Source organism: Nomascus leucogenys, chromosome 2 (genome assembly GCF_006542625.1).
Source record: "Nomascus leucogenys isolate Asia chromosome 2, Asia_NLE_v1, whole genome shotgun sequence".
In the NCBI taxonomy this organism is placed as follows: domain Eukaryota; kingdom Metazoa; phylum Chordata; class Mammalia; order Primates; family Hylobatidae; genus Nomascus; species Nomascus leucogenys.
This window is the reverse complement of record NC_044382.1, coordinates 22,278,260-22,297,731: the sequence shown is the minus strand read 5'-3', so window position 1 is coordinate 22,297,731 and position 19,472 is coordinate 22,278,260. Positions and strand designations below refer to the sequence as shown.

General features: G+C 38.4%; 1 protein-coding gene across 2 annotated transcripts in view; it reads left to right on the top strand.

Moving 5' to 3' along the window:
- Positions 1 to 19,472, top strand: part of SGCD (sarcoglycan delta) — a 426,978-nt gene that overhangs the window by 164,298 nt on the left and 243,208 nt on the right. For both annotated transcript variants that reach the window (XM_003268565.3, XM_003268564.3), the window contains one exon: positions 16,474 to 16,575. In XM_003268565.3, coding sequence (XP_003268613.2) covers positions 16,474 to 16,575 — 102 coding nt within the window. The remainder of the gene's footprint in view (positions 1 to 16,473; positions 16,576 to 19,472) is intronic.

Genomic DNA, 19,472 nt, shown 5'->3' with positions numbered 1-19,472 from the left:
ATGAATCCTTTTTGAAAGTTACTTTTAATTCATAGTCATTCTCACTTGCATTTTGATAAACATCTCTTTCTAGAAACTACATCTGGGGATAAACTTCTCTAGTATTTTATTAGTTGGAGTTCTCCAGAGTTACATCATTCATAGAATACATGTGTATGTGTGTGTATGTATTTTTATCATAAGGAAATGGCTCATGTGATTAGGGAGGCTGACAAAATCCCACATCTGCAATCTACAACCCGGAGACTCAGGAGAGCTGATGGCGTAGTTCCAGTCTAAGTCCAAATGCCTAAGACCCGCAAAAATCAATATTTCGATTCCAGTCCCAAGGCAGGAAAAAATCCTCCCCTGCTCAAAGACAGTCAGCTTTATTTACCTATTTTAAATGATAAAATTAAATAGTATAGATATTTACTATGTACAACATGATTTTTTTTTTAATTATTATGCTTTAAGTTCTGGGATACATGTGCAGAACATGCAGGTTTGTTGCATAGGTATACACGTGCCATGGTGGTTTGCTGCACCCATCAACCCGTCATCTACATTAGGTATTTCTCCTAACGCTATACCTATCCTAGCCCCTATCACCTGACAGGCCCTGGTGTGTGATGTTCCCCTCCCTGTGTCCATGTGTTCTCATTGTTCAACTCCCACTTATTAGTGAGAACATGTGGTGTTTGGTTTTCTGTTCTTGTGTTAGTTTGCTGAGAAGGATGGTTTCTGGCTTCATCCGTGTCCCTGGAAAGGACATGAACTCATCTTTTTTTATGGCTGCATAGTATTCCATGGTGTATATGTGCCACATTTTCTTTATCCAGTCTATCATTGATGGGCATTAGGGTTGATTCCAAGTCTTTGCTATTGTGAACAGTGCCACAATAAATATACATGTGCATGTGTCTTTATCGTAGAATGATTTATAATCCTTTGGGTATATACCCAGTAATGGGATTGCTGGGTCAAATGGTATTTCTGGTTCTAGATCCTTGAGGAATTGCCACACTGTCTTCCACAATGGTTGAAACAACATGATGTTTTGATATATTTATACACTGGAGAATGGCTGAATCAAGCTAATTAACATATCTATTACTTCAGATACTTAGTTTTTAGGGTGAGAACACTTGAAATCTATAAGCAATGTTGACCATACAATAAATTGTTGTTAAATACAGTCATCATGTACAATGGATCTCTTGAATTTACTTTACCTGTCTAACCCAGAATAATGTTGAACCAAATCTCTTAGCACCCCTTTCCCTAATCAACTTGACACATAAAATGAGCCATCACAGCCACTATCCCAAATAAGGTTTAATAAATGGTTATGACTGAGTTCCCTATGGATTTTTAATCTTCACTGTTACCAGGCTATCTGCTCTTCTTGCTGAGGGAATTACCCCAACTCTGGATCCCTGAAACTTCTCAGACTATTAATGATTCCGTTTTTAAAGGATGGATTGGCTGGTAGGAAGGCTGTGGGTAATACCTGGCATGGTAGTTAAAAGGGCAAAGGGAGCGAATTAAGCCCTTTTAACCAATTCTGGTCTCTCAGTATTTAATGATTTGTTGATTTCCAGTTAAAATTATTAAACGACTATCTTACCCAGGGAAGAAAGCAGCCTCAATTTTGGCAAATTAAAGCAATCTCTTCTGCTTTCATTTTCTCCAGTAGGTTGTAATATTGAGTGAGTTCTAGTTTTATTCACCTTCTGCTAGGAAATGTCTAAGACAAATTTTCTGGCACACTCCCTTTCACATCTTTATACCTGCCTCTCACGGTCCTCATCCCACATCCTCTTGACACTGGAAGCTCCACTATGGGTCCTCTTTTCTTTTCCTCTTAGACCAGCCTCTCAGAGCGTATCAAATCAAGTAAGTGCTAAATTGGCATGGCAGAGTGTCACTGCTATAGGAAATCAGAGAAGATAGTTTGAAGAGGAAGCAAGAAGGGAATGAATGTGGGAGCTGGGGCCTGGAGGATGGATGGGGCCAGCAGTCACTATAGGGCTGCTGTTGAACACTTGTAGTGTTCCAGGCACCACACGAAGCAAATCAAATGTGCGTGCATACACATAACCTTCCAAGAGAGATACTGTGAGTACCTTTTCACACATGAAGAAAGACCCAGAAAAACTCTTTTTTTAAATCCCCTCCCTTTTTTTTATTTATTTTTTTTTTTGAGGGCTCTAACACTCACATCTATGGTTTGAACTTTTGGATTCCAAAACCTATGGTCTAAACAATAGTGTCTATGGATTTTGCTAGGCAAAGGAAGGAGGGAATACATTCCAAAAAATCTTATTTAAGTTTAACAAAATCACAGGATCTATTATAAGCCAGTTCTTTACTATAAAGTTATTTTTGGAATTTATTCTGAGGCATGAATTCATCAGAGTTTGTTTCCAAACTTTCATGGAAGTCTTAGAATATAAAGCTCCCATCATTCCCCTGCTTAACGTATTCCATTGGTGTCTAGTCACACAGATAATAAAAAATCCAAATTCCTCATGATATCTTCTTCAAGATGCTCTATTGATCCTTCTCCCTTCCTACTTCTCTGAATTCATCTCCTATTCCTCCTTACCTTGTGTAGAGGGGGTGTGATTCAACTCTGATCACATTGGCTGATGCCATTCTTGGTGACCCTCAAATGTACTATAGTCATTCTCCCTGTACCTTCCGAGGTCTGGCTTCCTCACTTCATCTGGGATTCTTAGAGACAACTTCTTGGACCTCTAGTCTTAAGTATATCCTACCCTCTCTCTTCCTACTCTGTCTCATTCTTCTTTAGGGCGCTTTATAGCTTTGCCTGTGTGATGCTCTGGGAAAAGTGGGGAGGAGAGAAAGTCATGTCTTTCTTCACTGAGCAATCAGGAGTCTCCACAGGTGCAGTGATTTCCCCATGCGGTATCCACTGTTCTGTTCTGAGAACACGTGGATGAAATATGGGAAGGATATTAGAGCTTACAAGTGCAAACAAGAGAACAGCAATAGATGTCTCCTCTGGACCACTACTGCTTCTCTTTAGTTAAGGCTAAACATAATTGCATAAATTGGTGACACATCTGAAAGACTGGGAGTATGTCTGATGCCATCTTTTGGAAGCCCAATTTGGACATTATAACTTGAGGAGACGGCCAAATTAATAGGTAAGACAGCGCTAGTGCCAGGTGTACATATACTAGCTTTCATATTTCTGAGCTTATCCCTGGAAACCTTTCTCACAAGTATCAAAACAGCACCTCGCCCTTTGAAGCCGTAACTTGAAGTGTCATAAAAGACACTGTCTTGTACAACTGATAACTTTTCCAAATGAAAATAGAAGACAGGGCAGGTGGCTCCCTTGGGGTGCATACCACATGAAGGAATCTATTCTGGGAGGGATTTTCACAGTGTGTGTTTTTAATATCACTCAGGCCAGCATCTTAATCGGACTTTACTAGTGGGAAGCACTCACCCAGCAGCAGGGATTGTGATGGCAGGAATTTAATGTGAACACTTGACATAGGCCTAATCATATTTCACTTATTTTCTTTTATGTGTCTTCTTAAGATAAATGAGTCTCCTCCTTTATCAACAATAGCTCAGGATTTATAAGCTCACATTTTTCACCTAGGACAGGGAATGTAGCAACTTGCACTTTATTATCCATCTCTCATTTTCTTCCCGTCAAACAATCGATAAATTCCCCACCAATGTCTCTTTTTAAAGGTTGCTTACAAGTTTCTGTTTCAGAACAATGTGCTGGCATTGGTTTTTATCCCTAAGTCCTTTCTGAATCTAAGTGCTCACTGGGAGTGATTTGCAAGAGTTTTTCCAAGAATTTCTTTAGCAAAACTACAATTCACCCAAGAGGGCCTAAATGTAGCCTTATGAGTTGTGGGCATCAGTTCCTGACAATAACCTACATGAGTTGTTGTCTATGTAGCATCTCATTCCTGTGCCTCATAGAATAGAATTCTTTTACAAGTAAAATGACCTTAATGTTACTTCTGTCCAACTACCTATTATGGGTGAGATGAAACATATTCAAATAGGTTTGTCTGTGTTTGACCTGACAGCCAGAGGAACTGTTGAGAACAGAAGTGCTATATTATTCCTGTAATTCCATGGAATGTGCTTATAATTTCTGAGAAACATCCCTTAAGGATGATCTTTAATGTGTAGAAGTATACAGCAATTCCCATGCTGACCTGTTTTCTTGGATGGCCAGCAGGCAGAGTACTGGTCTGCGTAAGTAGTATCTAGGGTTTGTTAACTTTTTAGCCAGACTCGAATGTATGAGGGAGCTGTAATTATGATTCTTTTTGGCTAATAGAGACTTTTCATCTGTAAGTCAAAATGTACTATCTATGTTCTCTGAGTCAGGGATTATGACATGAGATTGGGATAAAACAGATAGCTGTAATACTTGCCCCTCCCTGCTGGAAGATTGCAGTAGAGACAAAGAAAAATAATAGGAGAATATAGCCAAATATGCAGTGGTTCTTAAAGCATCAGCTCTGAGTTGATTCTGAATTGCTTGTTTTTCACTAGCCAAACCAATCATATGTAGGGAAATATAGTCCTACACATGCTCAAAGAAATAAAGAGCAGCAAAGTGCTTAAAATGGTGACTGCTTTGTTATCTGTATCCCTGAGTGACTACCCTGTTAACCCTCCATGGGCATGTAGCTTGGGTGAAAAATAAATGTTTGTCCTTCAAAGCCACTGAGATTTGTGTTGTCTGTTACCATAGTATATCCTAACCTCTTTTGACTGATCAGCATGGATTGTCTGATTTAATCCTCAATTTAGAAGTTAGAATTGTCTTGACTACCTAAATGTTCATATGAAGAGGATGAGCCTTAGAAAGCATACCAGGAAGTGGTTGAAGCAGCACTCTAACCCTTGCAGTCTGGTTCCAAAGCTTATATTCTTAGCCAGGATATCAAAATGCTCTCCTTCGTTTTCTTTCTCACTCTCCTGCACACACTCTGTGTGTGTGTGTGTGTGTGTGTGTGTGTGTGTGTGTGTTCTCCTGTTATTGAGGAAAGATGGTTTCTAAAGAGAATCAAGGAAGACTTCCCAAAGAAATTGATAGCTAAGCTCTAAAGGAAAAGTAGAAACTAGGCAATTCAGTAGTAAAGAAAATTATACTTATTCCCTCTCTGTGTTGAGGCATGGGTAATCCCCGTTGTTTGATTTACTCACACCCAGAAAAAGTGTAGAGCAAAGAATTCCTATTTATACATTACTGTTGGAAACCATGAAATATGGAAAGTGTTCAAATACAGTGGACTTGAATCTGTAAATCATTAAAAGCAACCTTATGAGATTTTATAAAACAGATGAGAAATTACAGTTTTGATCCACTGAGGCAGCAAAGCAATTTGACAGTTACATATGTATAAGGCTCTCTAGCTCGCTCACTTGTGCACGTGCTTTCTCTCTCTCTCTCTCTGTCTCTCTCTCTCTCACACACACACACACACACACACACACAGAAAATGATCTAACCAATATATGAACTTTAGCATTATGGTAACCAGAGAGTAAAAAGGAAAAGAAAGAAAACTATATATTAACATCATTGGCCAAAGAAAGAAAATATGAATGAAGTTGAGATTACATGCCAAATGACAAAAAGGATCAGCAGCTGTGACCCAGACACTGATGGGGTCATCTGGTCCTCTCCCTTGCTGTTGGGTTAATCATGCAGGACTGATGATGTCACCATTGATAATGCTCCCTAGAAAAGAAAGCCAGTAGCTGCCTCAGTAGCCTGTCACACAGTCTAATTGCCTTGATCACAAAACATTCTCTGTGTCTTATTCAGCTCTGGCTTGCTTCACTCTAGACACCCTTCATCAAGTTGGACTTTAATGGAAACAGAACGTTGCCCAGCATGTTCCTTTAGTAAACCCACACAAAGTGTGGACAAATAACAGTCATGTTTTACCCTCTTTAACCTACTACCTCTTTCCCCAAGCATATATCTCTAAATCAGTTCTCGTTATGGATTCAGGGAATTCCAAAGCACATCATGGCATGTCTCTTGAACTGGATTGCTTTTTTTCTGTGAACGTCATATTTCTCTTACAAAAAAAACCCCACCTTGTTAGGATTATATTTGTATGCTGTAAGATTGACTCATTTTAAGTGTACAACTGAGTGATTTTTAGTAAATTTGCTTTTATGCAGCTACCACTACAATTTTTTTTTAGAGCATTTCCGTCACCTCAGTAAAATCCCTTGAATCCATTTATAGTCTTCTGCCATTCCCACTCTCAGCCCTAGACAACCAGTAATCTACTTTCTGTCTCTATAGATTTTCTTTTCTGGACAATACATAAATGAGATCACACAATATGTGGTCTTTTATGTCTGTCTGCTTTCAGTTATCATAATTTTTGAGGTTTGTCCACTTTATAGCATGTACCTACCTGTATTTCATTTCTTTTGATTGCTAAATAGTATTCCATTGCATGGGTATAGAATATTTTACTTATCCATTCATCAGTTAATAGGCATTTAGGTGGTTTCCACATTTTGGCTCTGATGAATTATGTTGCTGTGAACATTTATGTATAAGTGTTTGTGTGGATATACATTTTCATTTATATTGGGTGGAGAGCCAAGAGTGGAATTGCTGGATCATATGGTAACTCTGTGTTTAAATTCTTAACAGGCAGGCCCTTTTCCAAAGTGACTGCAACATTTTATGTTCCCCTTAATGGTATATGAGAGTGCATGATATTTCCAGGTTCTTGCCATCATGTGTGCTACGTGTGTATGTGTGTGTGTGTGTGTGTGTGTGTGTGTTTATGTGTTTTGGAAACTCCCAGAAGGAAGGAATGCAATCTGCAACTCTTCTTGCCTTTTCATCTAGTGTTTAGCACAGGGCTGGGCACACAGTAGAAGCTTAACAGTGTAGCATGGCATGTGATGGTTAAGGAATTTTGTTTTGGAGTTAGACTGCCAGGTTCTGTAAGCATTGGCTTTCTCTACTGTTAAATGGGGCTAATAGTGCCAACCCTTTTTAGTTACAATGAGGGTTAATGAATACGTTGCAGACCATGTGCTTTGTCTAACATGTATGGAAATGGTAGCTTTTGTTACTCATGTTTTAAAATTCACATGGATGAGCACTTTCTGAACAATCTCTAGTTTAGCCGATTTCTTTTTTTCTCTTGCAATTAGATATTTAGGTACAGGCAATGTACTGAGCCCCCAAGATGAAATAATATGTAGCATCTTATTTCTCATCTCAAGAAATTTGAAGTTTAGTGACTGAGGACATAGATATAAACAGACAGTTACAATGTATGAGATATAAGATATGAGCAGAAATACGAGATGAAAGATATGATATGAAAAATCCCATATGACCCAGAAAAGACACCTAATCAATAACCAAAGGACTGCAGAGAGGAGCAGAAGCATTGGTAAGAGTATTGCTGGCCAAGGGAAGGGCATGAAACATTTACAAAGATTCAAAAAGGGAAAGGGTTTGGAAAAATTGCGAGCATGTTCTGTGACAGAGTGAAGGGAGACTAGTAAGAGACAAGGATGGAGAAGTGAGCAGGTGCAGTCATGAAGTGTGCTAAAGATTACATTAAGAAGTTTGTTCCTTTCTTTTGTTGCTATCGTTCTGTTAAGTGTTAATGTCTGAGGAGCTACGAAGAAGATGTTTCAGTATTCCAAAGGTAGAAGTGACCATTTATAAAGAGAAGAAAGCTAGAGCAGTCTCAAACTTTGTTAATAGTCGAATACAGTATTTCTCAACTTTAAAAAAAAATTAACCCTCCCCTCCCCCAGAGAATGTTTAGACATTTTTCTCTATTTGCCACCCCATGAAATGTCAATCTTAAAGATATACCACGTATGTACTTTATATGTAAACATATTTATGCTTTCTAAATTAAAAGAGTAAAAATTTTGTATGCCTTCAACCCCCCAATAATTAATTTTTGTCCCCTGGGGGCTGTATCCACCTGGTTGGGAATACATACTCTAATAAATTGGAATCTTATGTAGGAACAGGTATAGATGTCAACATTTTTGTCATTCCCCACACTACCTTTCAAAATACAACTGTTTGGAATGAATAAATCCTGTCACTCTACAGATATTTTCTGAGCACATAATAATTGCCAAGCCATTTTTTAGGAACTGAGACTACAGCAGTGAATAAAACAGTCAAAAATCCCACCCCTCATGAAGATTACATTCTACTGCAATCTGTATATAATTGTTTCACTCTTGGATCCAAACTAAATAATGCCTGCCATTAAAACTGCTCCAGCAAGAGATTATCTTGAGACTTGTTTGTTAAAACAGGTCTTGGCATTACTTTCAAGCCTGAAAATGTGCTGACAGAATTAAAAACCCGTCCGATGCTGATGCAGGGGGAAAATCAAAAGAGCAAGAAAATAGCACTTTTTTTCTGTTAATAGATTTTATTAGTGGGAAAAACTGTTTTACACAACTATCAAAATATCAAAAATTGCACAAGAGGGCTGCAACCTACTCATCTAACAACGACCAACGTTTGCCTTTTTCTGAATAAACATATGCACTCTGGGTGCTTTTCATCAGTCTTTAGCCTGCACACATCCCTAGGAGTCCTGGGCATGGGGCGGATCCCAGAACAGATCAGAAATGCCTTTTCAGCAGTGTCCAATGGAATGTGAAAAATAGCACTTTCTTAAAATCAACATAATAGCAATTTCCATCCCCATCCCACAAGAACCAACAGGAAGTCCACGTCACTCAGAATTTTGCAGACATCCTGGTATCTTACCCTGCAACAGTGGGAAGGCCTCTGGGAGCACTAGTCACTGCCCTGCACTGGCCATGCTGAGAGAAGGGTGGCCCCACCTACATGATCCCTGGAGGTCCAAATGTTCTGCCTCTCCTGGAGAAGGGAAACTTTGGTGAGGCTGGAGTGCTACAGCCATTTCCTTTGGAAGCCTTAACCCCTCCTTGGGACACTGGCAGGAAAATGGTCTCTAGAATTCATGGGAGGCACAGATCTTTTGTCTACTGCCCCCCACCAATCCCAGTGGGAGAATATCTCCTCCTCTTCTTGCCTGCTTTCCCAGCACATCTAGCACAGTTCATTCAATGAGATTCAATGAGATCACAAAAGACAGGAAACCCCACTGCCGTTAGGCTACTGCTGCTTCATTCTCAAAATCTCTAAGCCAAGTAATGACAAAGCCCAAGAACCTGTTTGAAATGGTGACAAAGGGAGTCAGGGGCAGGAGATAAGAGGAAAGAAACAAGTTATGTGGAAAGAACCAATATTTCAGTCTATTGCGCTGCTACTCTGAATTCTCTTTATTCTGTACTCATCTTCTATAGAAAACTGTGAAAACAACTAACCGATCCAGGCCAGATAAGGAATGAAGAGCAAATGCCATAATCCTTGGACCAGCTCAGAGGGTGATTCCCCAGATTACACCTACCTGTGCCCTCTTCCCCTGCCCCTAGCCTCTGCCTTTTCTGAAAGTTCTAGCTGAAGGCTTAGGGGAGACTCTAAATTAGACTGAGAAAATAATAGGATTTGCTCTTGTGTTTTTGAGAACTCCTATTCTGAGTTGAGTACCGCACCCTGTATGGGAATAGTCACTGGTGATCCTGCGATGAGCAGGGCTTTCAGAATTCTTGTCTTCACTGGGATTACAGTGGGAGCCTGGCCTCCTCCTTCTGTCTCAGATGTACTTTACAGACTTCAGGATCATCACTGGACAGCACTCATTCAGTCAAGACCTGCTATCCCCCTATTGGGCTACTATAATTTTCATGCTTGCCTTAAAGAAAATTAGTTTCACTATTTAAAGAGGAAAGTAAAATATTGTCTATTTTTCTAATTACTGTTTCTAATTGTTCTAGGAATGATATTCTCTCTCTCTCTCCCTTTTTTTTTTTTTTTTGTTTGTTTTTTGGGACGGATTCTTGCTCTGTCACCCAGGCTGGAGTGCAGTGGCACAATATTGGCTCACTGCAAACTCTGCCTCCTGTGTTCACGCCATTCTCCTGCCTCAGCCTCCCGAGTAGCTGGGACTACAGGCGCCCACCACCACCCCTGGCTAATTTTTTGTGTTTTTAGTAGAGACGGGATTTCACCATGTTAGCCAGGATGGTCTCGATCTCCTGACCTCGTGATCCGCCCGCCTTGGCCTCCCAAAGTGCTGGGATTACAGGCATGAGCCACCGTGCCCAGCCCTCCCTCTTTAATTTTTTGGAGAGAGGATTTTGCTGTTGCCCAGGCTGGAGTGCATTGACGTAATCATAGCTCACATTCCTGGGCTCAAGTGATCTTCCTGCCACAGCCTCCTGAGTAGCTGGGACTACAGGCATATGCTACCGTAACCAACTAATTTTTATTTTTATTTTTATTTTTAGAGATAGTATCTTGCTATGCTGCCCAGTTTGCTCCTAAACTCCTGGCCTCAAGAAATCTTCCTGCCTCAGCCTCTCAAAGTGCTATAATTACAAGCATGAACCATCGGCCTGGTCCAATTCTCAATCTTCTAAATACCTCTTTTACATCTTATTGGGAGAGAAGTTGTAGTTCATTATTGACCTCAAACTCCAATCTTAATAATGCGCAAAACTTCTTATGCAGTAAAAGATGAAATGTTTTTTAGTAAAGCTCATATCAAGGTACTTTGATGGGTTTCCAATCCAGCCTCATTGTTCCAAAGCTAGAAAGGAGACTATAAATGTGGGAACATATTATTTAGTTGGCTACTCTAATCGGTTTTGTGTTATATTTTGGAAATAGAGGCCAGTAACAAAAATTCACACTATTTGATAGACCTTTCCCACCAAATACCATTAGGCAGACCTAGAGACAGGGAAGTAGGCTAGAAAAGTGAAACTGATCACAAGCAAGAATAGGAAATCCTGTAAGTGGAAAAATGATGGGGATTTGGCATGTTTGGGGTGAGTTAGCTGCCATGAGATGTATGTGAGGAAAGATTAAATTACTTATTGCAAAAGAGTTACTTGGCTTGGATTAGATTTATATTTCTTGAACTGTGGTCATTTCTGTACCTCCTTCACTGTTTTTATTTGGCTGGGTACCTCCTCTGTTATAAACTGTCTTACAGGATGGGATTTGGAGGGGCCTTCTGTTTTTGTAACTCGTTGTGGCACATGGCACATGATTATACACACAGTGGGCTCTCCAAAAATAGCAGAAGATTCCTTCTGATTATGTCTGGGGGTGGGGGAATATTGGGTTGTAGTTAGGATCCCCTAGGCTCTGGGAAGGTGTAATAAAAGTATCTATCATAAAAATGAATGGTGTTAGGCTTAGGATTAAGGATGGTTCTATCTATTAATATCACTGACTGCAGTTACCCAGTAAACTAAAATCAAAGTGACATTAATAAGAAACCCAGCAGTAACCATAAGGGCATTACTTTTGTGTATATTGAGGATTGGGTTACCCTTAGCTATTATCCTAATGACTAACGAATATAAAGTCTGAATTGGAAAGAGTTGAGTTCAAATTCCTGGTTCTGTCATTTGCTAGCTGTATAATTTTGAGCAAGTTACTTACTAACAAATTTGCTCACTTGTAAAAGAAGGAAAATAATAACTATCTCATAAGAACATTGAAGAGATGACATGGGATAATTTATATATAGCGCTTAGTACATGAGGTATAATGTACATTCTAGGTAAGTGTTGATTTTTAAAATAAATCACCAACGAAAACTTTATTTTTTGTTACTTAAGAGTTTTTTTTTTTTTCAATTGGTGCTTCTAGAAGATTTTAGAAAATTAGAACGTACAGGCCAGGCATGGTGGCTCATGCCTGTAATTCCAGCACTTTGGGAGGCTGAGGCGGGTGGATCACCTGAGGTGATGAGTTTGAGAGCAGCCTGGCCAACATGGTGAAACCCCGTCACTACTAAGAATGCAAAAATTAGCCAGGCATGGTGGTGGGCACCTGTAATCTCAGCTACTCAGGAGGCTGAGGCAGGAGAATCGCTTGAACCTGGAAGGCGGAGGTTGCAGTGAGCCGGGATCACACCATTGCACTCCAGCCTGGGCGACAAGAGCAAAAACGCTCTGTCTCAAAAAAAAAAAAAAAAAAATTATAAAGTATAGATAAGCAAAAAGAGGAAAGTAGAAAGAACTCATAACTCAGACATACAAAGTTATTAAATATTAACGTTTGAGTATATTTTCCCCTAGAATTTTTCTCCAATAAAATTTCCTTGAGGATTTTTTGTTATGTGTACATGAGTATATGTGTGTGTGTGTGTGTGTGTGTGTGTATATATATATATATATATAAATGTGTATATATATTAAACAGTTATTTTTCAATGGGCTTATTATATATTTCCTCAACTGATTGTTTCAGTTAATAATGCATCATGAATATTTGCCTGCACTCTTACATATTCCTCTGCAAGAACTACATCATATTCCCTTATAGTGTGTTCAATTATTGTAACATGCAACTTTGCATAGTTTTTATTTTTTCTCTTATTAACTGACATGTTGATGAACAACTCTAAAGCTAAATACTTTCACATTTACACAGTTATTTCCTTATGATGAAATCCAAGAAGTAACATAATAATTTTCAGTGACAATGAAGGAACTGAAGTAAATCGTGAAAAGCAGAGTATAGTAAGTCAGTCATTAATAAATGTTAAGGAAAGGGGATATATGTATGTAGTGTAAGAAAAGAAGGAGTTGTTTGGAATAGACTTGCTGTAATACCCCAAATATAATCTTTTATTTAAGAATGTTTAGGAGTTCTTGTTTGTTTAGTATTCGTATCATGCATGTAATCATATGCGTGTAAACATATCAATGTCTTCTGACCTCAATGGGGAAAAATGTCAACATAGCATGCAGACAGATGAAGCAGCATAGTCAGTTTATCGAAGTCAGGTTTAGTATGTGTTTCTGTGAAAATGTTTGCCTCTCCAGCTATCAGAAATGATAATTAATAATGCAAAACAAGAGCTAATCGATCTGTCTATTTTGGGAGGGTTCGAGGTGCCTTGGACATCCGCATTGCCGTCTTTCCCTTTGTTGCAGGTTCCACCTGCTGCAGGTGAGACACGTGCCATGTCCCCCAGCCTGTTGCCTCTCACACTGGGTTTGATTGCCCAGTCGGGTTCTCTTGGCAGAGCTGTCTCCATGAATGCCGGAATAGAAATATACAGATGGCATGGAGGAACAATTTTGACCTGCAGGATCTGTTCTGATCCACAGGCTGAAGTGCATTTATGAAGACAGGATGGGGAAAAGTACCCATTTTCCACTTGGTCATTCAACCGCCTGTGTGGCATCCATACTGAATGTGTTGAGGTATACAGCACAATGGCAATGGCAGACAGAAGAAGCTACAGGAGGCTGAAATAACATAGATAACATAGTGAGGTAGGTTGGGTGGAGACTGTGCAAACTAGAGACTGTATGGTGTGTCCAGGCAGGGGCGGCTGCTGCTCACCTCAGTGGATGCTGGCAACGTAACAGCAGGCCCAGCGTGGCCATTCCTGTTCCCCTGGAGAAACTAGAAACTTGGATTTTTCATTCATATATTTTGCTTTTTAAATGTTATTAGAAAACAGAGGAATACATAAGAAATAATCAAGCATGTTCATAGTGTGTGTGTATATACACCAAACACACACACACACACACACACACACACACACACCCCTGGGAGGAGAAAAAACACGGTGGAGTGATGAAAATAGAAATTTGACTTCTTTGAATATTTGTTATTTTGTAGATTTGACTTTGGTGCCACATACATAGTTTACATACAACAAAATTGGACTTTAAAAAAACAGTCATGAAAAAATGAGAAGAAAAATTGAAACCATTCAACCTCACTGGGTATCATGTTAACAGCATAACCCCACAGAAAGGAATTATTTCAAGTGACTTTGAAATTCTGCAGTTTGACTGTATTTTCTTAGTAGGATACACTTTAAAGATTTTTAAAAACTGACAAATTTTACATTGTTTTTTATTAACCATGATGTTAGTACAATAGTGACATTGGTGTTCTGAAACTATTCTGTGTGTGTTGTGAGTTAAATGAATAATCATGTTGGTATTATTCAGAAAAGGATTTTTGGTATGAAAGGTAGTAACATTATAAAATCCATGAGATAAAATGGAAATCTTCAAGTCCTGAATTTGAGTTAAAGTTTCATGTTAAATCATGTTATTTTTACTAAACACACACACACACACACACACACACACACACACACACGCCCCTTATTTTCCAGTTCTGTCCGCAGAAACAAAGGCTCATCCAGTAACAATCAGTATCCAAAGCTCCCAGTCGTGGTTTCTAAATACCATTTCCCACTGAAATGAACCAGGGCTTCTTACTAAAAATGGCTGATTGCAGTCCTGGGGAAAGACTGTAGGATCACCCTGTAACATCTCATATAGAAGCAAGAGGGCCATTGAAGACTACGTGACTATATTAAAAGGGTGCAGCAGTCAACTGGATAAAAACCCTTGACTGAAGTAGGGAAATTAGAAAATTATAGGGATAATAATTGGGCTAGAATGAAACAAATGAAAATGTTTATAGTCATAGTTAAAAAGTAAAAACCTCATTGGTTTGGAAGATACTAGGTGGAAGATGTTAGATAGCCAATTCAGTATTTTAAAGATCAACAATAAAGGAGGGAAAATCCAACTCTGTCAATTCCTCTATAAACTATAATTTAGAGTTAGCAAACAGTCGATGAGATGAACTTTCTCTGGCTAGCATTCCCAGCTAGTAAATTAAGAATAACAGAATTAGGATATAACCAGTTTGAAACCTCTAGTGAAATCATAGGTCCTCTAGGCAAACACTACATTGGCTGATAACCTCATGGCAAAAGTTGTTATGTGCCTACTGATAGAAGAACCTCCCATGAAGTAAGTGAAAAAATGCCCCTCACTCCACCTCAAAGATGTTCATGTGTAATCTCAGGACCCATGAATGTATTATATTACATGGAAAAGGGGAATGGAGATTGCAGATAGAATTACAATTACTGATCAGGTGATCTTAAAATAGGGAGATTATCCTGGGTTATCCAGATGTGCCCAGTGAAATCGCAAGGGTCCTTGAGAATGGAAGAAGGATGCAGAAGATTCAGAGTCAAGAATGGTTTTACATGAAAAAAATTCAGTCAGCGACTGCTGACTTTGAAGATGGAAGTGAGGCCATGAGCCCAGGAGCCAGAAAGAGCAAGGAAATTGATTCTCCCTTTAGAGCCTCCAGGAAAGGATATAGCCTTTCTGACACCTTGATTTTAGCCCATTGTGTCCTGGTCAGACTTCTAACACACAGAACTGTAAGGTAATAAATTTGTGTTGTTTTAAACCACTAAGTTGTGTTATTTGTTACTGTAACAATAGAAAACTAATATACCCCATTTCCTAGGATATATTCTTTCTAGAAAATTGCACCTGAATCTGATCAAGCCTCTTGATGTAACTAGCAATTTACAGGAAATATAAGAAATAGGGGAATACATTATATGAAATTATGGGAATGTTCAGCAAAATCTAAACTCTGAGAAATTCTATTTTTAAAATGACATTTATCAAACAAAGTATACGTGTATATATTTGTATATGTGCGGATGTATGAGAGAGAAAATTACTGACTGGAAATGTTAGAAACTGGCCTAGTATTTTCTGTAGCAAACAATTGCTGTAAGGAACTTAATTCAAATAAGCAAATTATAGAGAGAAAAAAACATATTAGTGAAATTTGAACATTGACAATGGGTGTTTGATATTAAGGAATGATTGTTACTTCTGGATTATGTGTGTGGTAATGGGATTATAGTTATATTTAAACAAAGAAGGGGAGTGTAGGTGGCAATAATAGATAATAATAGCCATAAATTGATAATTGTTGAAGATGAGTGATAGCTACATATGTGTTTGCTATCTGTTCTTTCTACTTTCGCATATACTATTTCCATAACAAAATATTTTTTTAAAATATTAGCAACTAACTTGACTCTTTAAATGTTTTGTGACTCAAACACCCATGTCCAAAGTCTGGATTTAACCAACAGACTGCCAGCTTGAAATCTCTGTAGAGTTTTGGAAATAGGATCTTTCACTTTTCCTGGAGAATTATCCTTTTCTCTCCTCCTACTTACCTTCTCTCTCCATTCTTTCTGTGCTGCCTAGCAAAATTGCCCCCCGCCCCAATCTGTGTATGTGGATGACTAGGGGGCATTACCATTTGCTTGGAATTGAATTTTCTCAGAAAGAGTGAAAAAGATAATATGCATAACTGCATTAAACAATACTTCCTAATATTTTACATGTTCTTTGAATACCCGTCCTTATTCCATACCTTCAAAAAAAAAAAAAAAGGCAATAACTTTCCGTTTTTGACAGCCTGAGGTGTTTTGAAATTTTGGCTAATCATATCTTCCTTGTTATCTCTGTGTTCTATTTCAGGATGGAATGGGAAACCTAAGGATCACAGAAAAAGGTCTAAAGCTAGAAGGAGACTCCGAATTCTTGCAACCTCTCTACGCCAAAGAAATCCAGTCCCGACCAGTAAGTTTCTGCTGAGAGAAGAAGGCATTAGTGTTGCTCTAGAATCTAAATCTGGAGGAATTGATCTTGCTATTAGCTGAGTACAGAGGATTGGGGTGGGGAGTAATACTGGTAGTAAGATGAATTCACTTTCACTTCTGAATCTTTGAGTATCATCACAGCAGTGGTACTGTAAGCAAGTGAGATGACCTCTCTGAGCCTCTTTCCATTCCTGCTGAATAGAAGGTAGCAGTCCCTGCTACCCAACTTTATAGACTGTGCTGCAAATAAGGAAGACAGCAAATGTGGAAAAGCCATAAAAAATATACGAATGCAGATAATATTGCTGTTTATTTTATTCATTGAGTACTTCAAAGCCATTTTTAGAAACACAGAACTAAACTACTAGAATTTTGTTTTTCATTAAGACTTTACACTGTGTAGCCAGTGTTGGTTAGGATCAATTCAATATCAAGCTGAGTGCAGTGGCTCACACCTGTAATTCCAGCACTTTGGGAGGCCAAGGTGGGCAGATCACCTGAGGTAGGAGTTTGAGACCAGCCTGGACAACATAGTGAAACCTTGTCTCTACTAAAAATACAAAAATTTGCCAAGTATAGTGGTGAGCACCTGTAGTCTCAGCTACTGGGGAGGCTGAGGCAGGAGAATTGCTTGAACTCAGGAGGTAGAGGCTGCAGTGAGCCAAGATCACACCACTGCACTCCAGCCTGGGCAACAGAGTGAGGCTCCATCTCAAAAAAAAAGAAAGAAGGAAAAGAAAGAATTAATTCAATATCAACAGCTACATTCTGAAATGGTATTTAAATAGTCACTACAGAGTGTGTACCCTGTTCTAGGCACATTGCTGTTTTGCACGCAGTATCATTATCTAATTTAGTTCACAGATTTGTCCACTGAGGTGGGGACTATTATTGCCTCTATTTTATAGATTAAAGAATTGAGGCTTGGAGAAGTTTCATGTCAAAAGCTTCATGCTTGTAGCAGGACAAAGATTTCAAGCCTTCTCTGTTAACCATTATTTCCTACCTAAGCTTTTTCTTTCATTCCTTCTTTTCTTTTTTATTGCTATAGCAGTGATTCCTACATACATATCTTGCCTTTATTCACCACTTTATTCCAAATTGTGTGGGGTTCTTTTAGTGGTTTTGTTTTTCAGTTGGTTGGTTTCATTTTTTATTTTTAGTTTTTATTTTTGTTTTTTGGTGGAGTGGTAGAGTTTGCTGGTTGAAAAGGATTATTAATGCTTTGCTCTGCCTCGGATTGATCCCCCTTCACCTGCGAGCAAGGCATAACGGGAAAGTTCCCCCAAAGCACTACTTGCATTGTGTGCATTGATTAGCATAATTATTGAAATTCAGCAACTTGGTGCATTGGCTGATTTTATCTGAATATTATACAAAGTCTTGAATTGTATTAAACTAGTACGACTGCTAAATTTCGAATAAGTTTACTCTCTTGTGTGCTTAGCAAAAGAGAGGGAGTCAGGATGTTAAAACCATCAAAAATAGCAAATGAATTTAGCCATACAATGATTATTTATAAAATATAACTGGAACCTATAGCACAATGTCTTGGGTACTTAAAGAATGCAGAGAATTGTAAACATATTTACTGTCATTGAGAAACCTATACCCTAGAAGGAGTAGTGAGGTGACCCTGTAACGTGGAGAGTCAGATGATAATTCTGCCTTGGACAGAATAGAGACAGTTTTAAGCATTTAAGAAATATCTGTTATATGCATTGCTCTTAATTTATATCTTGTTTTCCCCACCTGGCAATTTGGTTAGTTATCATAGACCTATTTCTAGTTGAACTTTAGACTAATAGTCTTTCCTATATTCAACTTGTTTAACTCACTAGTTTAGTTTGGTCATTTCCTTCTATGGATGTTGGCATACCTTTTCCGTAAAGGGCCAGAAAGTAAATATTTTAGTTTTATTTTAAACTTTTTTTTTCTTTTTTACAGCTCTCAAAACTTAAATGGCATTCTTAGTTTGGGAGTCATACAAAAATAGGCCACAGGCTGTCATTTATCAACCCTTCTAATCTATATTAGGAATAATTCCATAAATATATAAATGCTCTTATTAGACTGAAAGTGGTAAAAGGTAGATTTTAAGAACATAAGAAGAACAGTTGATATGTGTTGAGTAAAACATCCTGAAATAAGTTTCCTTGGTATAGAATTAGTCATGTCAAGATATTAGGAAATGTGTTTTAGAAGACTTGAAAACAGGGTACTGGGTACATCTGTTGGGTCTGTATGCAGGAATTGGATGTCTAGCAAATGTGTTAGCCAGCCTCTCTGGAAATTGACAGACAGCTGATCCTAACTGAGAGATATACCTGCTTGTAAGCTTAAGAAGTAACAATACTTATGTTTATATTTAATTACTTACTTTAATACTGAAATATATGAGCTATCTGCAGTGCTTTCAAATCACTGTTTAAAGAAAATAAAAAGCCCTCAAATTCGCTATTTTCCGTTGTTTTTAATAACTTTTTTCAAAAATAGAAAAGTTTTATAGCCTTATATGTTTCTAATAACAAAAGAAGTGTCTTCTAACTGAAGGAAAAAAGACACACAGAGATGCATACATAATAAAATCCGTAAGTTATGTGAGCTCTACCTGAAACCTGTGCACAAATTCATTCACTCTTCTGCATCACACACCACACCTTAGGTCAAGCCACCATCCGTTCTCACCTGCACCACTGCAACAGTCTCTTCACTGTCTGCTGCCTTACCATTTTAGCTTCATTATACAAATTGTAGCCAAAGTAGTCTTCAAAATGTCAAATCTCTCCACCTCTTCACAAAGGATTTCCCACAGGTTTCCTGTTGTATCTGGAATACAGTCTAAAGTTCTCACTAAGGCCTATAAAATGCATTATT